Source organism: Ziziphus jujuba, chromosome 11 (assembly GCF_031755915.1).
Source record: "Ziziphus jujuba cultivar Dongzao chromosome 11, ASM3175591v1".
Classification (NCBI taxonomy): domain Eukaryota; kingdom Viridiplantae; phylum Streptophyta; class Magnoliopsida; order Rosales; family Rhamnaceae; genus Ziziphus; species Ziziphus jujuba.
Window position 1 is genome coordinate 5,682,099 of NC_083389.1, and position 11,566 is coordinate 5,693,664.

Below are 11,566 nucleotides of genomic sequence, written 5' to 3' on the forward strand. Positions count from 1 at the left end.
TGTAAAGTTTTAAAACTGTAAAGATATTGAAAAACAAAAACACACAAGATTTTTACGTGGTTCGACTCAATGTGAGTCTACTACATCCACGGGAATGCCTGCACTGAATCTCCACTACCAACAACGCAACCAATACAGTAACCAAATCCAAAAACCGCAAACGATTACAATAATGAATGAATGAATACGATCGTCAAACAAAATCAATTAAAAAATCCAGCTTAAAGATGTTGATGGTGTTCGATCATCTTCTCCGCCTGGTCCCTCTAACATATGATGAATCAGAATCCAAAACTGAAAGATGGATGATTTGCATTGAAGTATTCTTCAAATGATGTGTCCAAGTCGGATAAATTCATATCAAGTAATTCATTCGCTTGAATATTTTCATCTTTTTCTACTTCAAGTACATGATCATCATGATCCTGATCAGCACCAATATTTGATGGTGTTGTTAGTGAAGTTGTTCCAGTGGTAATTACCTCCTTGAATTCTGCATTATACTTGAAGTCGTCAGTAGAGTTATTCATCATCATCATCGTAACTTCATCTAAATCCTGATTCGTTCCATTAATATGATTAATGGCTTCCTGATCCGCAAAGAACAATTTCTCAATCTCAGCAATCACCTCATCACCATCAGCATCATCATGTACAGCAGTTGTTGTTGTTGTTGTTGGTGATGACTCTTTTCTGTTGGTTTCCTCTGAAAAAAGTAACTCCTGCACCTCTAAAAGTTCCTCAATATCCCAATTATTAAGCAAAACATCTTGAAGATCATCATTATCATTAATAGTGAGTACAGGTGCTTCTTTTTGTTGAATAATATTGTTGCTGTTGTTGTTTCCCAGATCGTTCAAGATTATTGGGGTAGTCTGATCAGCGATACTACTCCCAATCCCAAAAGCACTACTGCTACTTTCAAAGTGGTAGTAGTCATGCATGGCTCCGTTGTTGTGCTGCTGATGATCTACTACCTGATGAATATCCCGATGATCAGGAGAATTCTGATCAGATAGCCTCATCTTCTTGTTGGAGTGGAGGAGGGCGGCTGTAGGCTCTTGTAGATTAGTTTGATGATGATGATGATGATCAAACTTGATGCTGTTTCTTTTCTTGTTTTTCTTCTTGTTTCCAGCAGCATCAGCTTGATCGTCAGATTTCTTTCTGAGTCGGCAAACCACAAACTGATCAGAATTGGAACAGGACGTAGTAGTCCCAATCTGATCATAAAGACTAAACTCGTGCAAGATCCATGCACCGTGATGCTCAGGACATTCATCATTCTCGTATCGGAAGTGCTTTTTCACAGCGATTGGAATATTATAATAATTATTATTATTATATTGGCTTATTCTTGAAGCTGAAGCGAACATAGTTTCTGAATATGCACCAGACCACGTACCAGAACCAACCTTACGATTAATTCTTGAGCCATTGATGCTCACTTTCTTTAGCTGGGTGAAGAAGTAAAGATCCTGATCACCACCTTGCCTCCTTCTCTGATTGTGATCTCGGAACCTGTTCCAGATATCCCAGGGTTCTTGGTCGCCATAAAGATCGTACTCGAATATTGACGACGTTGTTTGAGAATCCATTCGTCCTTGGATCTTGTCGCGTAGAAAATCCACCAGTTCCTCATCCGTTGGTAAAAACACGTACCCTACGGCTAACTCCATTGATCAACTAACTACGTACGTACGTACCTTCTTTCAAATTCGAGATGAATAATAATTCGTAAGTTTGTTTTCTTGATCTTATTCTTAATCGAATGAAGTTCTTGATCAATTTAGTAGAAAATAAACTCTCTTGGATTTCTGATCGATCACTTATGACGTGATGAAAACGCAAAGATTTTTTTGAGGATATGATATTTGGTGGGAATGTGTTTTGTGAACTTTCTTGAATATTATTTCTACGAGTGTTACTAATTCTACTATCGATCTGCCTATATATAAATATATAAATATATAAATATATAAATATATAAATATATATATATATATATATATGCGTACGTACCATGGTGTTAGCAAAGATCGACTTGCAAACTGCTTCTTTAGTACTAATAGGATTCAGCAAGTGTAATATTGTAATCAGAGAGGTTGTGTTTGGCTGAAGTGCATTTAGAGGAGAGAAACGTAATTTCACACTTTATTATCATTAGTGGATCCACATGCTATGTTGTAATTATTTTCTATTAAATTTTTAACATAAAAAAACATAATTAAATGGTAACAAAATAGAAAAACTCTAGTGAAAAAAATCATGTATTTTTTTTTTTTAAAAAAACTTGTAAAATTCTCTATTAACATTATCGGTAACTTAAATAATGTTTTAAATCCAAAACTTAGTAAAATATGCAAAATCATGGACTTACAATTGTAAGATATTCTAATATGCATGCTTTCCACAATTAAAACAAGTAGTCAACAAATCTCTTGTGCCCAGAAAGAATAATGGCAAACCTCACCACATTTACTATCCCTAATCTGAACATCAATAAGGGAGGATGTCATATAATATTGTTAAAATATATATATATATATATATATATTGTTTAAAAAGTAAAGTTTTGCTAAAATTATACAAGGTTCAGTTGCAGAACTAAGGCAACGTACATCCTCGGTGAGAGCACCTCACAAAGAGACTCATGCAACCTGTGAACTAAACTCAAGATTTCACATTCTTCTCTCTTCTATTGCACCGTTTCTATGATGCTAACAGGCCTTAATTTATATGCAAAATAACTGAAGTAATCAACTTATCATAACTAGCTCACCTGCTCCGAGTCTCTGACACGTGCATTATGTTAAGCTTAAAATAAAAAAAATAAAAAAAAAAACTCGTTTTAACACTTGATCTCAGCCTTTGCTTTGTATATCACAGTTTCCTTTAAAATAACCCAATTATCTATGACATAGCCTGTATAAATGTCACATGAAATAGAAACACATGCTCTACATTATGGTTCAGAATCTGAAAGTGAACTAAGATAAGAAACACATCCTCTAGACTTGGTAATCTACAAGATATTTCCGAAATATTAATGTTGATATCTCCTTTAACAATATTCATTAATTTCTTCGCAGCAAACTAATCTCCCTCTCAATTAAGAGATATCTCCAATGGCGGTATTCAAAATAAAGGGCATATTAAACATTAATTATGCCATTGATATTCAAAACTTCATTGTTTTCTGTGGAGGAAAAACAAATTGATATCCCATAGGAAAATTGCAGCCATCATGGATGTGTTTGCCGAAAAAAAAGGGTGGGCTACAAATAATGAGGGGCTCATACACACGAACATCACCCCATTGTGGGGCAAACTTGTTTAGACTATTTAAGCTAAATTGAGGAAAGACAATTATACACAAGCTTAAAGTTTTAGTGCTTCCAGTGGATTTATCCAAAATTTCCATGTGGGGTGCTTAACTCTTCAGATTTTATAGTATTTTTTGGGTGACCTTGAAATCTCATGTTTACATGCCTCGATTTTTTTTCACTATAAAAGACCAGCTGGGGAAGTGTAACACCTTGTACCAAAAAATATACATGATTAAACAAGTTTGACCAAATTGACTAAGTTTGACTAAGTTTGACCAAGTGAACAATATATGGTTTTAAGTTGACTTTTTCAATAGCGAATATTTTTTGGTTTGACTGAGGTACCATTGTGTAAATCTCGTCGATACGAGTTCATAGACTGGCAGCACGCCAAATTTTGGGTTACGGATAAAAAGTTATGGTTCTGAGAAGTTTTAAACATAAGTTTTAAATCAGTGTCCAAGCCAATCTCTAGTTTTTGTCTGTTAGTGACCCAAGGCTTTATATAAGCCTAGGTAAGTGTGTCAAATAGGAAACAAAGTCTAAAATACCCATTTCTTCCCCAAAACCCGAGAAATTCTCTCCTCAGACCCGTGGGTTCGAATTGGGTCGTTTCGACCTGTTTATCGTCGAACCTGGTCACCGCCGTTTTGCCAATTTCCGGCCAACCAACACTTACACGCGCCAGCCAACTAGAAAGGTCACTTGAAGGCGAGCTCAGCCGTGAGATTTCACGGCAAGAAGTGGTCGGAAGCACCTAGATCGGGCCGGCGAAGTCCGCTGCGGCCAGCGAGGTGAGTTGCCCGATTTTCTCATTTCTTGGCCGTTTCAGGCCAACCCATACACTTTTTACACTATTTTTGACCCCTCTGAACTCATTTATGTGGTATTTTATCCAGATTCCTCACTGTTTGAAAGATCCGACAATGGGAAGTTCGGCCGACCCTTCAACAGTGTTTTCCGGCCTTCGGAGGAAACTTTGGACCAAGGTGAGCATATTGATGAGTTCCTTGTCTCATGGGCTTTCCTTCAATATAAATTTTGTGAATTTTGGAGGTCATTTGATAATTTTTGCATTTTTGGATCAATTAGTTAATTTTCGGATAAGTTGGGGACTGTGTTTGGACAAAATTGGTCAAATTAGTTAAAATTGGAGTTGAATTAGTGAAATTGGATATTATTAGGACCCATTAGGTGGTTCAATTTTGAAATATTAGGTTTCGGGTGAAAATCTCCAATTTTGGGTACCGGGTCCTAAAGACATGCGATATAATTGGATTGTCCGGTGTCCAATTTATGCAATTTTGTAGTACTGTAAATTATTTTGAGACATTTGGATTATACAAGTGTCTTTGGTTTAGTTGTTTGGAGTCTGAGAAATATTTTATTATATTACAGACACTCGAGTTGAGCCTGGATGCGATCTTGTAGAGGAACAGGCGTGAGCATCTACAGTACTGTGAATGGTTCTTAGTTTTAAAAAAGTTTTGGGTATATAGTATAATATATATATATATATATGTGGTTTGAGTATTTTACTTATACCTATCGTTTGATTTGAATGTTCATTCTATGGATACACGAGGATCTGCTTTTATATATATATGTTATCATTTTATATGACTTTTGTCATTATTTTAAATGTTTGGCAATTCTAACGAGTTCATGAATGAACCTGTGGTATTTAAATATTTTGGTATTTTGAATCGAGGTTTTAAATCACTTTGGAAATTAATCGATTTGAGAAAGCATATTAAAAATTATATGATTTTAAGCATGTTCAAATATTTTATAAATTTTTAGATGCTTAAAATCGATTTATAGTGAATATATTTCACTGTGGTATTTTTTTATTTTAGTAAGAAATCATGATTTGAAGTTTTTTTTTGAAATATTTAGACAAGCGGTTAAGCGTGAATGTTAAATTATGATTTATGATACGGTAGGATACTGTATCGGTTATTTTAAATTGATGTACCATATAGTACCAGAGTTTAGTTCAGTATTATATTACAGCGTGCTGGGTTTACCACGGTGCCGTGAGGTTGGTTTCATCCAACGGTTATCTATTATTACCACGGACTGTGAGGTCGGATTTATCCGACGGTTTATTATTATTACCAAAGTGCCATAAGGTTGGTATCATCCGACGGTTTATTATTGCCACCGACCGTGAGGTTGGATACGTCCTGACAGTTAATTGATATTTCCACGACACCTTTCGTATATTGAGGGTCGTGAGATAGGTGTCTTCCACGGATTACAGATTGGTACATCGTTTGGTACATTATGTACGTTTGAACATATTGTTGATTTACAAACATTGTGGTGATTTCTGCATTTTCATATTTATTTGGTGGAACTGTATTTATTATATTTTATGCTTAAATATTATATATTGATTTGAGATATTTTATAATATTACAATGATCGTTCATTTTATATTTGAGCATCAGTTTTATAATATAGTAAATTGGGATACATGTTTGGGTTTTGTAAAATGATTTTTAAATGGGGAACTTTTTAAACAAGTGGAACAAGAGATCTTGAGAGAAAGATTTTTTCATAAATAAATTATTATTTTTCTATTATACTATGCTACTCACTGAAATTTTTTTATCTCATGTTTTATTGTTTTAAATTCATTCCCCTAGGCCCAGGCAGCTAGTAGTAGTCTACCTCGCGCACAGCTTATCGTTTTGTTCCATCCATAACAGCAGCCGTATTTATCTTTCCTTTATCTACTGTTATCTTTTGGATTTATTTATTACTTATTTGTACTCCTGGACTTCGTTGATACTCTTAGAATGATTTGATTTTAGATATGGGACTCAGTAGAGACCATGGTACTTATGTGTGTAGTTATGGCTTGTTGTATAGTAGGCTGGTTGTAGACTTTACGCTGTTGTGGATTTATACATTTTTTTTTATATACATATTAAGGTATTATTGTTATCACTTGTGTTTGTTGTCCACGTTTTAAGATGAGATTCCATTGGATATTCTCTAAGGATTGTCCAGTGGGACTTCACTAGGCGGGGCCACCCGGGGGATCCTGGGAAGGTTCCCAGGGCGGGTCCTGTTAGCTTGGTATCAGAGCTTTACATTCTAAATTCCTTGGGGTTGTGCATTGCTGTACAACTCATCCTGTATTTTACCTTCCATACCTACCCTTTTGTTGGTTGTTAAATATATTTTGGCTTATTCTATCATATAGAACTTTTTCTTGATGTCGCGAGGAAGTAGACGTGGTTGCCAGCATGCTATAACTGGAGGTACAAATGCGTCCACTTATTTGGAGCATCTTGTCGAGTGCCTGGCTTGATCACTCGAGAGGAATGGGTTTATTAGGTATTCTGTTAAGTAGGCTTGTAGACTTGGAGCAGTTGGTTGTGATGGCTCCATGGATCCTATGCAATGTCTGGATGAGGACAAGGTCACATTAGTTAGCTTTATGCTAGAAGGAAACTCAAGGAAGTGGTGGATGTATGAAAGGACTAGGAAACATCACCCTTGAACATAGTTTAAGACTGCATTTCACATTCAGCTTTGTTCTCCAACCTTTATTATGATTAAGAGGTTAAAGTTGAGACACCACTCAGGGTTCAGGACAATGGACAGTGAACAATGATAGCAGTTTTTTGTTTTTTTTTGTTTTTAGAAATTTGCAGTCTAAGGTAGCTTATGTGGCAGGTTTCATGATGGGTAGTGCCAGTGAGATGGATCATGCTTTCATTACAAGCAGTTAGAACACTTTAAAAATGATTAACCTTATCGTGAATATGGTCATGCTAGAGCTTTACGATCGGGTGCACAGTTTCCGCTGATTGATGGGTACAAAGTACATGATACATAAACAGGCCAGACTTCAAGAGATTCTACCAACACTAGACAACAGTCTTCGTCCATAGCCAAAGGCAAAGGTCAGAAGGGATGACAACTTACCAGAGTTAAGGTATATGCTATGATCAATTAGGAAGATCACTCTGATGTTGTGACAGATACATTATCTAAGCTTGGTAGTGACGGACATATTTTATTGGCTCAAGGACCACATGCTATTTTGTTTTACGTGAATATGTTACACTAGTCGAGCTGACTCAAGTTCGTTAGGGTTGTTACTTGAAAAGTTCCACATCCATAGGAGGATTCTTTTAACCTCGTCAGGTGTTTAAGAGTAGTTATCTTCGTTGCATGGAAATTAAGATTCTTAATATTAGAATCTAGTATAGATAAAGTTTGTTTATGCATTTTGGTGATCTTGTATAGGACAATTTGTTAAGAATTAAGCGGTGAATTTCATAAGTTGGTTTTGTAGCATCTGCTTTTGGATGATGATTTTAGATCTTGATTTTGATATTTTGTTTTCTTAAAGATTGAAGGTTTTATATCGATGATGTTTTATGGATCTAAGGTGGTTGATATTCTTGATGATAACTAAATCTCCTAAGGAATATGATTTTTGGGGCATAACTAGAATATAAGCAAGTAATGAATGTTTTCTTATGGTCTGAGAATCTAGTAACTAGTTTATAGAATTTGCTTGTGATAGTAGAATTAAGATTTAAATTTCTTTATTGCTCGAGGTACGTATTCTTGGAGTTTTTTTGAAATTGGAAGAATTTGAGGTATCTTCAAGAATGATATTTGAGATGATGAGAGAACTCGGACTTAATCTTTTGGCTTCATATTTCTTGGTGTTGACAGATTTCTTTTAGGCTTTATAAGCAATCTAAAGCTCTCCATTGGAATAAATATAAGGAACTTTGTTTTATGACTTTGATGAATTTAGTTAAAAGAAAGATGTTTGTCAAGGTTAAGGAAATTGGATAATCAATGAGGAACATGGATCTTATAATTGCAAGTACTAGGAGTGTAATCGGAGTCAAAGAGAATAATTTATATTTTAACTTTGTGACACTAGTATTTGGTTTGAGGAAATTAGATTTAAGTTCTAAGCCTTCTTTTTGAATTGATGGATGGATTTTCTTTTAGAAAGTTATGAGTTGTTACCTATGCTTCTATACAATTGAAGAAGCACGAGCTGAATTATCCGACTCATGAGTCAGAGCTTGCTGCAATGATCTTTATATTGAAAGCTTGGAGGCACTACTTGTATAGAGTTGCTTGTCAGACCCTTACTGATCATAAGAGCACTAAGTATTTGTTTACTCAAAAGGAGTTGAACTTAAGGCAAAGGAGATGGATAAGATTTCTCAAGGATTATGATTGCACTATTTCTTTGATGTTTGAGTTGCACAGTTGGGTGTTAATTTGTGCATGCATACTTCATGAGGACTTTTTACTAGCTTTTGACTACGACCAATACTTATGGATTGTGTTTTTGAGGTCCAATTTGAAGTCCCTTACTTAATGAGCATAAGAAGGAAAGTTAAACAAAGGGGAAGTCAGATTTCACTATCAGAGGCAATAGAGCATTGGTGATTGGTTCTAGGCTTTGTGTTCCCGCAAATGAAGAGTTGAGAAGGCAAGTACTGGATGAAGCGCATAGTTCTGCGTATGCCATGCACCCCGATAGCATCAAGATGTACCATACCTTGACAAAGAATTATTGGTGGGCAGGCATGAAAAGAGAAGTTGCTGATTATGTATCCAAGCGTTTCATTTGCCAATAAGTGAAAGTAGAGAGACAAAAGCCTTTTGGACTTCTACAGCCCTTACCCATCCTAGAATGAAAATGGGAGTGCATCACGATGGATTTTATATTCAAGCTTCCCCCCACAGTTCAGAGGCATGACGGTATTTGGGTGATTGTGGATCGACTTACTAAGTTTGCACATTTCCTACCCATTCGTGAGAAGTTTTCTCCTCAGAAGTTAGCAGAACTTTTTATGAATCATATAGTGAGCTTGCATGGAGTGCCAATATCAATTATATCTGACAGAGATCCACAGTTCACTTCGAGATTTTGGTGAAGATTAATGAATGAACTTGGTGTCAAGTTGAATTTGAGTACCGCTTTTCACCCTCAGACCGATGGACAATCTGAGAAGACTATTCAGACTTTAGAGGACATGTTGAGGTCATGTGTGCTACAGTTGAAGGGGAATTGGAATGAGTATCTACCTTTAGCAGAGTTCACCTACAACAATAGCTATCACTCGAGCATTGAGATGTCACCTTATGAGGCGTTGTATGGGAGACAATGTCGGATTCCATTATGTTGGAATGAGACGGGTGAAAGGAAACTTCTAGGCCTTGAGATTGTACAGGCGACAGTGGACAAGGTCAATATTATACGGGCCAAGTTGAAAGCAGCACAAGATAGGCAAAAGAGCTATGCGGATGTGTGTAGGTTAAGGATCTCAAGTTTGAAATTAGCGATCGAGTATTCTTAAGGCTCTCTCCTTGGAAAGGTGTAGTACGTTTTGGAAAACGAGGGAAGTTAAGTCCTTGCTACATTGGACTGTATGAGATAGTAGAGAGGATAGATCCAGTGGCTTACAAGATTGACTTGCCGGAGGAGCTTTCTCGAATCCATGATGTTTTTCACATGTCCATGCTCCACAAGTATATCTCAGACCCATCACATATGTTGGAGACATCGGAGATTGAATTTAGGGATGACTTGTCTTATGAGGAGCAGCCAGTGCAAATTTTAGGAAGGGAAGAGAAAAGGCTTCGCAACAAGACTATAGCTTTGGTGAAGGTTCTTTGGAGAAACCAAATTGTCAAGGAGGCGACTTGGGAGTGAGAGGATCAAATGCGGAGTCAGTATCCTTACCTCTTCCAAAACTAAAGTACGAATTTCGTGGACGAAATTTCTTTAAGGGGGGTAGGTTGTAACACCCTGTACCAAAAAATATACATGATTAAACAAGTTTGAGCAAATTGACTAAGTTTGACCAAGTGAACAATATATGGGTTCAAGTTGACTTTTTCAATAGCCAATATTTTTTTGTTTGACTGAGATACCATTGTTTAGATCTCGTCGATATGAGTTCATAGACTGGTGGCACGCCAAATTCTGGATTACGGATAAAAAGTTATAGTTCTGAGAATTTTTAAACATAAGTTTTAAATCAGTGTCCAAGCCAGTCTCTAGTTTTTGTCTGTTAGTGACCCAAGGCTTTATATAAGCCTAAGTAAGCATGTCAAACAGGAAACAAAGCCTAAAATACCCATTTCTTCCCCAAAACCCGAGAAATTCTCTTCTTAGACCCGTGGGTCCGAACTGGGTCTTTTTGACCTGTTTACCATCGAACCGGGTCACCGCCGTTTTACCCATTTTCGACCAACCAACACTTACACGAGCCATCCAACTAGAAAGGTCACTTGAAGGTGAGCTCCGCCGTGAGATTTCACTGCAAGAAGCGGCCGGACGTGCCCAGATCGGGCCGGCGAAGTCCGCAGCAGCCGGAGAGGTGAGTTGCCGGATTTTCTCATTTCTTGGCCATTTCAGGCCAACCCATACACCTTTTCCACTATTTTTGATCCCTCTGAACTCATTTCTGTGGTTATTTTGTCCAGATTCTCACCGTTTGAAAGATCCGACAACGAGAAGTTCGGCCGATGCTTCAACAGTGTTTTTCGGCCACTGGAGGAAACTTTGGACCAAGGTGAGCATACTGATGAGTTCCTTGTCTCTTGGGCTTTCCATCAATATAAAGTTTATGAATTTTGGAGGTCGTTTGATAATTTTTCCATTTTTGGATCAATTAGTTAATTTTCGGATAAGTTGGGGACTGTGTTTGGACAAAATTGGCCAAATTAGTTAAAATTGGATATTATTAGGACCCATTAGGTGGTTCGATTTTGAAATATTAGGCTTCAGGTGAAAATCTCCAATTTTGGGTACCGGATCCTAAGGACACGCGGTATAATTGGACTGTCCGGTGTCCAATTTATGCAATTTTGTAGTACTGTAAATTATTTTGAGACATTTGGATTATACAAGTGTCTCTGATTTAGTTGTTTGGAGCCTGAGGAATATTTTATTATATTACAGACACTCGAGTTGAGCCTGGAGGCAATCCTGTAGAGGAGCAGGCATGAGCATATACAGTACTGTGAGTGGTTCTTAGTCTTAAAAATGTTTTGGGTATATAATATAATATATATATGTGGTTTGAGTATTTTACTTATACCTATCGTTTGATTTGAATGTTCATTCTATGGATACATAAGGATCTGCTTTTACATATATGTGTTATCATTTTATATGATTTTTGTCAATATTTTAAATGTTTGGCAATTCTAATGAGTTCATGAATGAA

At 36.5% G+C, this 11,566-nt stretch overlaps 2 protein-coding genes across 2 annotated transcripts; one reads left to right on the forward strand and one right to left on the reverse strand.

Annotated features, from left to right (window-relative positions):
- Window positions 1-281: 281 nt before the first annotated feature.
- On the reverse strand, window positions 282-1,843 carry LOC112489130 (protein SOMBRERO). Its single transcript, XM_025067181.3, has one exon. The coding sequence runs from the start codon at window positions 1,677-1,679 to the stop codon at window positions 282-284; it is 1,398 nt and encodes a 465-aa protein (XP_024922949.3). The 5' UTR covers window positions 1,680-1,843.
- A 7,200-nt stretch (window positions 1,844-9,043) lies between these two features.
- On the forward strand, window positions 9,044-10,044 carry LOC132799964 (uncharacterized). The gene is made up of 2 exons (XM_060812682.1): window positions 9,044-9,193; window positions 9,646-10,044. Exons 1-2 carry the CDS (start codon window positions 9,044-9,046, stop codon window positions 10,042-10,044), a joined length of 549 nt encoding a protein of 182 aa, XP_060668665.1.
- Window positions 10,045-11,566: the final 1,522 nt, after the last annotated feature.